We start from the raw sequence: 12,154 nt of genomic DNA on the forward strand, positions 1-12,154 counted from the left end.
CCAAATGTAAAACAGATAGCTAGTGGGAAGCAGCCACACAGCACAGGGAGATAAGCTTGGTGCTTTGTGACCACCTAGAGGTGTGGATAGGGAGGCTGGGAGGGAAATGCAAGAGGGAGGAGAAATGGGGATATATATAAATGTATATCTGATTCACTATGTTACAAAGCAGAAACTAACACCATTGTAAAGCAATTATACTCCGATAAAGAAAAAAAACAAAACAAAACAAAAAAAACCTCTTTTTGGATGTGCATTGATAACCCTGCCTTTAGTACCAATAAATCACCTAACATATTTTACAATTACAGAACTGAAGAATAAGTGTATATAACCTGTGAGCAAAAAACACCACAAAATAAATCTCAGTTCATAATTAGCACGGGGGCAGTGGCATGTAAACGTCACAAGCAAAAACTGGTGGAGCTGAGAAATGCACTGCATTATTTTGATCATGATCTTGAGCTTCTAATCACACTTGAAACTAGTTAAAAGGGGAAAACGAAGGAGAAGAAATGTAATAACTGTTAGTTTTAGAGCAAAAAAGACAAGTCTAAGACAATACAAATAATAACAAATTCAAAGAATGTGTGAATACACAATACATACTAAAAACCTATCATGAAAGTATGATGGTCAAGAACTCTCTCAGCAAAAGGTCAGACAAAAACTAGAACAAATGATCATGAATTCTAGTAGTTCTGGGGCTGAACAACCTACTCATTTAAACAAAAGGGATCATCACAAAAGCACAGGTATTAAAAAATATTACATGAAAGGCAACTATCATGAGTCACTTTTTTAAGTGTTGCATGGCACATCACATTAAAATAACTAGAGTCTTTCAGCACCCCATGACATACAGAAATAGCGAGTCACACATATGGATCTGGCAGGATAGGATACAAGCCTTACAAACTCTCACTACAGAAGAATGGACACAGGGTATAATTAACTAGCCAAATTAATACAAACAGCCAGTAAACCACCAGTAAATCAAATGAATACAAAATAAAATGTGGTTATTCTCCTATCAGATTAAGCCAAGCCTTTAAAATGTGTATACCCTTTTAACCCAACAACTCCCTTTCTAAGAATTTAACCAAAAGAAATAGAATTATAGGTAAGGATACATATCAGAGTACTATTTGGAACTGAAAAACTGGACATAGCTTATATACAAGAATGGATAAGCTATGTGTACTGTGGCATATCATATAATGGAACACTGAACAGTCACAAAAAAGGCAGTAGATGCAAATTTACTGACTTGCTTAGATGCTCATACTAAATTAACTGAAAAAAGTTATAAAATTTGGAGTACTCTCACTTGCATGAAAAAGGGAGAGATACTCATTTTTGTAGTTTTACAGTTTTTAAAAGTGTTACAAGCCAGTGTTTGTGTGAGGCAGGCTTCACATCCACTGTTGGGGTAGACTACAAATTGGCATAGCCTTTCTGGATGGTAATTTGGCAATGTGTATCAAAAGTCTTAAAAATATGTCACACTTAGTCATTCCACTTCTAGTACCTTATTCAACAGAAGTAATCCCAACAGACACAGAGATGTATATACAACGTATTCACATTGTTTCTGACACGGAAAAGCAAACTGTGTAAATCTAATTGCAAAGAATTGATTAAACTATGGGACATCAATACAATGGAATACTACATGATACATCATTAAGTGAAAAAAGCAGGAATATGAAATAGCAAGTATACTACAATTCTATTTTTGTAATCCCTAAATGTACAAATATATTTATAAAAAAAAAGACTGAAAGTGTCTGCACCAAAATGAACAGTGATTACGTCTGAGTATTAAGATTATAGGTAATTGTTCTCTGGTTACTCTGTATTTTCTATAAATAATATATGCAACTCTTAGAGAAAGTTTAAAAGCAAAATAAAAGCTATCAGAAAAATGAGGCGTTAAAAAAATCCTATCACAACAGTATCATGCCAAAAGCTAAGCATATATCATATTAAAAATTCAATATTTTCAATTTTAGAATTTACCTCTAAGCCATAAATCCTAAGAGATTCTGCCAAAGCACTTGCACCCAGGTCACCAATGAGCGTGCTGCAGTTCAGAGTGAGGCGCCTCAAACCAGTCATACAGTCAAGATCAGGTCTCCTGGAACGAAGACTCTCAGCCCAGGTTTCTTCATGCCTTCTGGTAGTCTGATACTTCCAAGATTTAATGGGATGAAATTAAGATGCTTGAATAAGGAAACAGGGTGTGCCTACTGAGTATGGCTTACTATGTCAGAGATTTACACGCACACGTATCAAGCATATATGCCAGGAGAATCAACCTGAGAAATTAAAGTCAGTTCTGGTTTATGAGTCCAGTGACCCAGATACTAGTCGGTCAGTGATTAGATTCCGGCCACTGGATGACCTGCTTTTGAACAGTTATTTAAAGTTGGACAACTCAATTACAGTCTATGAATTATTTTCCTTATCTTCTAAGTCAGGGAATTGGTTCTAAATTCTATCATTGCTGAGGCTCTAAATTTCATCATTCTGTCCTCCAACGGTCTCCAAATACCTGACCGGGCAACCCATAAGAAAATTTTTTAATATGCATCTTATTTTTTAACAAATTATATACACGAAGTTCTATACGTATAATGTATGTACATTATAAACTACACAGATAATTTTTAAATGATAGATACAAAGCTAAATACTTTCTAATATTTTCTTTTCCTAACTCCTAAGGCATTATTTTATTTATTTTTTAAAAATATTTATTTGTTTGTTTGGCTGTGCCGGGTCTTTAGTTGCAGCATGCCGGATGTTTCTGTTGTGGAATGTGGGCTCCTAGTTACGGCAGGCACGCGGGATCTAGTTCCTTGAGCAGGAATCGAACCTGGGCCCCCTGCATTGGGAGTGCAGAGTCTTAACTGCTGGACCGCCAGGGAAGTCTCAGGCATTATTTTTAAAACTATATTTACAAAATGGATCTCACATGCTACCTAGAGTATGCACACAAACTTTAGAGGCCTGGACTATGCACAGCCAGTTTGATGTGCCTTGGGAAAATAATGGTTTGACATTTAATCACAATTATTGTCTTAAAGACATTCAATTCTTTATATTCATAAAATACATTTTGGTAACAGGGAACACTGACTTTAAATGGAAAAAGTCTTATTACATTCTTGAAAAAAATAAAAGACTCAAAGTGCCTTTGACACTCTAAAAGGAAAATTGTCAGTGTTAGTTTCCTATTAACTATAGCTTATAAAAGCTCCAAGCAGAAATAACAGCAATCATTTACACAGTGCTTAGTATGTGCCAGGCACTATTTATACAAATGAGTTCATTTAAACCTCATAATGAGGCATAGATGTTAAGTGATTTGCCCATGGTCAAATGCTATGAAAAGGGAGAAAGGGAATTTGAACCTAGGCCATTTGGCTTCAGCACCCAAGTTCTTGAGTGTTTTCTACCCCAGGGGTTAATGGACTTGCCCTGTATAGGCTCAAAGAATTTTTCAATTTTTCAAATCTAAATTTAAACATTTCCAGCTTTCTGGGCTTTACAGTTTCTGGTGCAACTACGCAACCCCACTGGCGTAGGCTGTAAGTAGCCACAGCTACCATGTAAACAATGGATGCGACTATGTTCCAGAAAATCTTTCTTTACAAAACCAGGCAACGGGCTGGATCTGGCCCACCAGCCATAGTTTACCTATCCCTGATCTGCACCATTAAACTATTAAAAAGGCTTCATGTCAAATTATTAAATAATTTTAGGCCTAAATACACTCATTATAACCACTGTAAAGTTGTTAAGGCATTATTTTTAAAACTGTCTTTACAAACAGCTGATGTATCACATGTATCAAAAGACAAAAATTGGGCTTCCCTGGTGGCGCAGTGGTTGGGGGTCCGCCTGGCGATGCAGGGGACGCGGGTTCGTGCCCCGGCCTGGGAGGGTCGCGCATGCCGCAGAGCCGCTGGGCCCGTGAGCCATGGCAGCTGGACCTGCGCGTCCGGAGCCTGTGCTCCACGAAGGGAGAGGCCACAGCAGTGAGAGTCCCACGTACCACAAAAAAAACAAAGACAAAAATTAACTGCCATCTGTATCAATATATTAATGTGCTTCAATCACATATGTTTTCTTGAAAGTTTAAACACAAAATCGCCTTTAAGATCTTGGCCATGTGATCTCCTCCCTGCCATTTCAGAATACAGCCCGTGAAGTCTACTATCTAAAGAGTGATAGAGTTCTTTACACCTTGACAAATAACTAAAAGGAAAAGAAAAACACACACACACAATAATATGAAGAGCCTATACATGTCAATCTTGACTTATTTGCTTTTCTTGAGTCAATTGGAGGTTTATAGCCACATTCTTAAAATCATTAACTACAATCTTCCCAAACAGGTAATTGACAAACCGATGCATTCTAAAACTTGTCAGTAACAAAGTGTTATTCCAGTTTACAGCAACAGTTCAATTCTTTTTAGATACTAAAACTGAATATACTGAATATTGCAAACTTTATTCCTAACCATTCAGTAAAGTGCTACGTACCTTTTGAGACATAGGAAAAAAGAGAAAAACCTAAAAAGCCTAAGACTTTTCCTATTTTCATTTCCAATGATACATCCCAATCTTGATGAGCAATCAGCAATATAAATGTCAACTATAAACCCAGTATTTTATTAGGTGCTATGCAGTATACTAGAGCCATATAAGAGAGAGGACCTCAAACCCTCTGTTCCCTCAAATTGAAAGGCAGGCTTCCTGACCCCTCCAGACCACTACTGGACACAGGGAAAACACACTAATGATTCAGGACCCCAACCAACAGTCACCTGCTTTGTGATTACTTCCATGACACACCCCCACTAACACCACTGTGTTTGCTGCTCCTATGGGACGTTACATATATTTCAGAATACAGCCCGTGAAGTCTACTATCTAAAGAGTGATAGAGTTCTTTACACCTTGACAAATAACTAAAAGGAAAAGAAAAACACACACACACAATAATATGAAGAGCCTATACATGTCAATCTTGACTTATTTGCTTTTCTTGAGTCAATTGGAGGTTTATAGCCACATTCTTAAAATCATTAACTACAATCTTCCCAAACAGGTAATTGACAAACCGATGCATTCTAAAACTTGTCAGTAACAAAGTGTTATTCCAGTTTACAGCAACAGTTCAATTCTTTTTAGATACTAAAACTGAATATACTGAATATTGCAAACTTTATTCCTAACCATTCAGTAAAGTGCTACGTACCTTTTGAGACATAGGAAAAAAGAGAAAAACCTAAAAAGCCTAAGACTTTTCCTATTTTCATTTCCAATGATACATCCCAATCTTGATGAGCAATCAGCAATATAAATGTCAACTATAAACCCAGTATTTTATTAGGTGCTATGCAGTATACTAGAGCCATATAAGAGAGAGGACCTCAAACCCTCTGTTCCCTCAAATTGAAAGGCAGGCTTCCTGACCCCTCCAGACCACTACTGGACACAGGGAAAACACACTAATGATTCAGGACCCCAACCAACAGTCACCTGCTTTGTGATTACTTCCATGACACACCCCCACTAACACCACTGTGTTTGCTGCTCCTATGGGACGTTACATATATTTCCTTTTTTAACACATACCACAGTGCATTATAATTATGATTGCAGATAGATGTTCTAAAAATTTTAAGATAATGATAACTTTTTTGCTCTTTACATCTTGCTATTTCCCTTCCCGTAATATTTCTTGACAAGAAACCATGAAAATATAGACAAACACAAAAAACAGAAAATATACAAAATGTTTGGTTTGTGGCTTAACACAAAGTTAAGTAAAATTAGTTCTGACAGTATCCGGCATGACAACCTTTCAAGGTAAAAATGAGAATGGACCAAGGTTTGAGCAGGTACACGAGACAATCCAGGCGTGAACGACACCAAGAAAAGGTAGACAGGGAGTAACATGGTGTGTAGGAAATCACGAAACCAGTCTGATGGGAAGAGACTTAAATAAGACTGAAACTCACTTTCTAAACCTCCATCTCCAATTGGACAATTCGCAGACACAGGTGCACCAAAGTGGGCAAGTTATTCAATCCCTTTAATGTGGAGGAAAAGTTTAAAATTTTACTGGTTTAGTTTGCCCCCAAAGCAACTATCATATGTTGGCAGGACACAATGAAGGCTTACCTTTGTTAACATAGTTAAGTCTCTCTCTCTCACAAATAGCTCACTTAGCTCCAGGTTCCTTAGCGCACCAGACGCACTTACACAGCATTTAAGAGCTTTACACAACTGGAAGGTCACATCTTTATTACTTATCGCAGGAACACGACTCCTGTAAACTTTATTTCTCTCAGAACCTAAGGCAAAATTATTGTAAAATGAGTGGTTTAAACAATACATTTTATCATAAATAAAAAGCATTTTTAAAAAAAGGCATCTGTTCTGTGCTAAGGATTAGAAACGACTCCTGGCCTTAAAGCCTTCATTAAGGAGGGACATGTGTAAACTCAAAATTTCAATCACATGAGATAAAAAAACATAACCTTTATGCACACACGTTCCTTTGCAGGCAGAATGTTATGTCGAAGTGATGGCTTCATGATAACCCTGAAGTAGAATCGAGAAAGATGAGGCTATGCAGAGTTGGAGGAGGAGGTGCATTAACTGCACAGGGAGCACCTGTGCAAACACACTCAAGGCTGACACCTGCTGGGCACAGTAAATACTGCAGGTGGCAATGACTAAAGGCCAGGGGTCCAATGTGAGAAGAGACAGAAATGAAAATAGAGAGGCTGGCCGAAGCAAGCCTGGGAGAGAGTATAGCTTGTATCCCACAGGTGATGAGGCCTGGGGCAATCACTGGCTCAGTAAGGGTGCCTCCGCTGATTACAAAAAGGCGCCCCGCTGCTGAAGGACCAATTAGATAAAGGGAGTGATCCCGAAAAGCTCCCCTTCTTCAGGGCCAATCAGGGCCAAAGAGGCCCATAAGGCTTGGCCGAGCACAGTGCAGACTACACGCCTCTGTGCAGAGCACACGCTGAGCGGCTAGTATGCACTAACTCTGTGTGGGCAAGCCATTAGCAGCAGTATTTTAGGCATATCTTTTTATGTTAGAAGATCATTCGACCCGAGTAGGGAGAGGAACTTAGAGGAACTGAGCCCAGCGGCCCCGAAATCACCCAGCAACTTCTGCCATAGTCCAGGCAAAATGTAATATGGATGAAGAAGCAAATTTAGGAGGATGCCAAAATCTACAAGCTGGACCCACTGGATTGAAGACATAAAGAAAGTTCAGTGAAGGGACTCTGAAGAGAATGGGCTCTGCAATAAATTTTTCTTAAATTCAGTGTAAAATATTAGGCAAAATTAAGTACAGTGGCCTTTAAGGTCCCTTCCAGCTATAATTTCTTTCGATTTCTACGTTATTATGCTGGTTAAGTAAAGTCCCTTCAGAGGTACAGAAGAGTTCCTACACCTGAATGGGATGCAAAGAATAATCTGACTTCTCCTCACCAGGGTATGAGTTGAACTGTCCTTGCAGGAGAGATAACAGATGGTGTGAACCCCAGATCCTAGAAAAGGGGCCAGGCACACGATAAGTATTCAGCTTTTTGAAAACAAATGAACAATCATTTCCTCTCCTAGATCTTCACACCCTTCCTCTGCTGCCTACTTTCTTTCAGCTTATAAGCATCCTCAAACATTCCCACTTAAAAAATTCTCAGACCTATGATTCTGTGTATCGTCTCGTGGGTAACCTAAGTATCTCCCAGGCTTTCAAACACCAGTCCTCTCAAAAAGCCCAGATCTGTACCTTAGGTCCAGACCCATCTACCAAGCCCCTCTAGAGCACTGAAGATCAAGTAAGATCCTCTCTGCACCCCCAATCCCTTCTTACTATGCTCTGTATCTCACAAAAAGATGCAGCTGTAAACTGTCACCCACGCTTGCTGCCCTCCCTTTTCTCACTGGTCACCAGGCCCCACCCTTTCTGTCTCGGATCTCCAAAATCCAGTCCAACCTTTTATAATTTAAGTGGGACCCTTAGATTACAATTCACCCTGCACCCATTCAAGTGCCTTCCACATGGAGGTCCGAGTGAGCCTCTAAACCAGAAGTCCATCGCATTGTTCTTTAGGGTTTCCCACAGCCTTCAGGATAAACATCCAAACTTCTGACAGGACAAAAATGCCCCTTTCTGTTGGGCCCCACTAGGTTTCCAGTATCAACTCTCATTTCTTTCCCAAACCCGGAGTTCCACTTGTGTACCTTAGTTTTGAAAGTAAGATCCTCTCTGCACCCCCAATCCCTTCTTACTATGCTCTGTATCTCACAAAAAGATGCAGCTGTAAACTGTCACCCACGCTTGCTGCCCTCCCTTTTCTCACTGGTCACCAGGCCCCACCCTTTCTGTCTCGGATCTCCAAAATCCAGTCCAACCTTTTATAATTTAAGTGGGACCCTTAGATTACAATTCACCCTGCACCCATTCAAGTGCCTTCCACATGGAGGTCCGAGTGAGCCTCTAAACCAGAAGTCCATCGCATTGTTCTTTAGGGTTTCCCACAGCCTTCAGGATAAACATCCAAACTTCTGACAGGACAAAAATGCCCCTTTCTGTTGGGCCCCACTAGGTTTCCAGTATCAACTCTCATTTCTTTCCCAAACCCGGAGTTCCACTTGTGTACCTTAGTTTTGACATATTTTCTTATATTTCTCAAACTTTGACACACACTTCTCCCTCCTGCTACCCCAGGAGCTTCTACATATCCTTAGAAAGGATGAAACCTCCTCCAAGAAGCCTACCCTGAACTTTCCCTTCCAAGATTCTGTGCTCTGCAAAGGGGAAAGGTCGGGGATGGGGATAAATTAGGAGTTTGGGATTAACATATAGACACCACTATATATAAAATACGTAATCAACAAGGACCTACTGCATAGCACAGGGAACTCTACTCCATATCCTATAACAACCTGTACGGGAAAAGAATCTGAAAAAGAATGGATATATGTAAAACTGAATCACTTTGCAGTACACATAAAACTAACACAATATTGTAAATCAACTATCCTCCAATATAAAATAAAAATTAAATTTAAAAAAAAGATTCTGTAGCACCAGAACTCACTTCTTCCAGAGCACTGACTTCTGTGCTTGTGTTTACCTGCCGCCCAGTAGAAGGGAAGATTACCTAGGGCAGAAGCATCGTCTCCAGCAGCGCTTGGTTCTGACAACTCATTCAATTGCCAGGATACTTTACACACATAACCTGCTTAATTAATTCTAAGAACCCACAGAAAGAGTGGCTTTTCATGTCATTTTACAAGTGTCGGGATTGCAGTTCAAAAGAAACCTGCCCAGGCCACAGAGAGCATATGCCCTGGAATTCAAACCCTAAGCTGCCTTCACACCTGTGCTCTTTCCGCTACATGATATGACTATTGAAAAATGATTGTTGTTTTCCTGAGCCCTGTTTTAATGGAAAGGAAATGAAGCGGGGATATATCCATTTCCTAATCGCTTTGGTGTGTACCAGGCAAAGTCATTCAACAGACCAGGTAACATCTGTGCAACAATTAACGATGCTCCAAACTGTGCTAAGTGTTCTACATTGTAGAGCCTACAAGCATGAACACAGTGCATCCTTGTAATCGCCACAGAGACTGGGTCCTGTTAAGCCCATGCTACAGATGAGAACACTGAGACCTAGAAGCCTTAAGGCACTCGGCTGGCCGGGGTCACCGAGCTGGCAGGATTCCTAGGCCGCACGCTGCAGACGCAATGCCCACACCTGCCTGAGGGCCCCGGCTCGCCTGCCGGCCCCTCGGGCGCCCACCGCCCGCCGGCTGCGGCCCCGCAGCGTGCGCAGGACCGGCGTCGCAGCCAGAAGGAATAGGGCCACGGACCACAGCTAGGCCGGCCCTTCCATACCACGCTTCCGCACCGCCGCAACGCCGGCTATTGTCGCCGGACCGGCCCCTCCATACTGCGCTCCCGCACCGCCGCAACGCCGGCTATTGGCGCCAGACTCAAAGACCCCCGCGCCGCCGGGATGCGGTTTAAGTCTGCGGGCGGGCCCGTGGGGGCGGGGCTCGAGGACGTCCGCCCGCTCGCCGTGCGTCCGCACGCAGCCTCGCCTCCATTGGGGACGCGGCCTGAGGAGCATAGGCGGGAGCTTCGAGATACAGGCCAGCGCGAGAGGTAGGAGGTGAGGAGAATTTGGGGTTTCCAAAGAGCATTTGCTGACTCATCCACACAAAAGTGAGACCTGGTTGTATCAACGCATTTTAAAAGTAGTTAAACTCCCGACAAATGTCTCTGCTCGCCCCGCCCAGGAGAGAGCGTGCACTCCGTGAGGGACACATGAAAGGCTGAGTGAAAGTTTGCCTGTGGTCCCTTACCTGGTGTAAGGGTGTGTGAATTTCTGCGGAGAGCTCTCAATTTCTGTAGTTTCTGCTGACTTGACAGGGTGGTTGGCAAATGGTGACGTGCTCCATGAATTCAGGACTTGATCGTGGTTACTAATAATCACATTCTTTTGTACTGACACCTACACACAGAATTTACTACTGAATATCCACTTACAGAAGAGAAACTGAGGCGTAGGAAGTGAAGTGACAGAGTAAGAGGAAGGACTCAGACAATTGGTGTTAGTAAATTATAACCCTGCAAGGAGGTCGTTAGCCTGCGGTGGCTCTACTGATGCGGCTGCCTAGATAAACCAACCAAAATCTAAGCCTGTCAACGCCTCAGGGTGACGAACACCGCTGAGGACAACCAGTCACAAACCACCAACTAGGCTTTAAAGCTATAGCAAGTCAGTCATTTCCTTGCTTTGCTTCTGCCCTTTAAAATAAAAATCTGCAGCTCCTGTGGCTGGAGTGCTCCTCACCACTTCTGGTTTGGTGGTGCCTGAATTGAATCTATTTTTGCGCGTGTAAAGTGTTAAAATTTTAAATATGCCTCAGTTTGTCTTTTAACATTGGCCGCAGAAGTTGGATTTGTGTCCAGTTTCTACAACAATGGTCGTCCTCTGGTCAGGCCTTAGGCGTTACGCGTACAACGTTCCTCTTCTACCACCACATTCTGGATACCTCTACCCACTACCAGCTCTTGCACATCAGATCCCCTAGATGTAGTCAGCAATGGCTTTTCATGCAGCGTGGTCACATTATAACATCGCAGACACTCCTCCGTCCTCCAGCCAGCGTGTGAAGTGAATCACTACCATTCCTGTTGAAGAGCCTGGTGTGGCCACTTTCCCAAACACAGCCCCTCCCCAGCTGACCCTGGGTAACCACTTTTCTGAACCTGGTCTCCATCACTGCCATGGATGTCTTTCTATTTAGTCTACATTTCTAAGTATTCTTAAACCACATTAGTATTCTACTATGATTTCTCGTTACTTTATTTGGTGTTATGTTTGCTAGGTTCATCCATGCTGACATGTAAAGATCTGTCTAGTTCATGTACTTTCCTCACTATGTAGGATTCCCATGTAGGGAAATACAATAATTTTTATGTGCATTCTCCTGTTGATGGACATTTAAATTGTTTCCAATTTTCAGTATGATCTTTTTAAAAAAATTTTTTATATACTTTTTAAAGTTTACTTTACATTTACAGTTATTACAAAATATTGGCTATATTCCCTGTGTTGTACAATACATCCTTGAGCCTATCGTACACCAAGTAGTTTACATCTCTCACTTCCCCACCCCTGTATTGCCCCCTCCTCCCCTTCTGCACTGGCAACCATTAGTTTGGTCTCTATATCTGTGACTCTCTTTTTTTGTTATATTTGGTAGATTGTTGTATTTTTTAGATTCTATATATAGGTGATATCCTACAGTGTTTGTTTTTGTTTGATTTATTTCACTTACCACAATGCCCTGCAAGTCCATCTATGTTGCTGCAAATGGCAAAATTTCGTTCTTTTTTAAGGCTGAGTAGTATGCCATTGATTATATGTACCGCATCTTCTTTATCCATTCATCTCTTGATGACACTTAGGTGGCTTCCATATCTTGGTAATTGTAAATACTGATGCTCTGAACATTGGGGTGCATGTATCTTTTCAAATACATGTTTTTGAAAACATGTGTTTTTGTTCTTTTTGGATTTATACCCAGAA

General features: G+C 41.3%; 1 protein-coding gene across 1 annotated transcript in view; it reads left to right on the top strand.

Annotated features, from left to right (window-relative positions):
- Nucleotides 1–5,872: 5,872 nt before the first annotated feature.
- Nucleotides 5,873–12,154, top strand: part of LOC112062699 (UDP-N-acetylglucosamine--peptide N-acetylglucosaminyltransferase 110 kDa subunit-like) — a 14,833-nt gene continuing 8,551 nt past the window's right edge. The window contains exon 1 of the mRNA XM_055080011.1: nt 5,873–5,888. Within this exon, the coding sequence (XP_054935986.1) occupies nt 5,873–5,888 (16 nt within the window). The remainder of the gene's footprint in view (nt 5,889–12,154) is intronic.

Source organism: Physeter macrocephalus, chromosome 18 (genome assembly GCF_002837175.3).
Source record: "Physeter macrocephalus isolate SW-GA chromosome 18, ASM283717v5, whole genome shotgun sequence".
In the NCBI taxonomy this organism is placed as follows: domain Eukaryota; kingdom Metazoa; phylum Chordata; class Mammalia; order Artiodactyla; family Physeteridae; genus Physeter; species Physeter macrocephalus.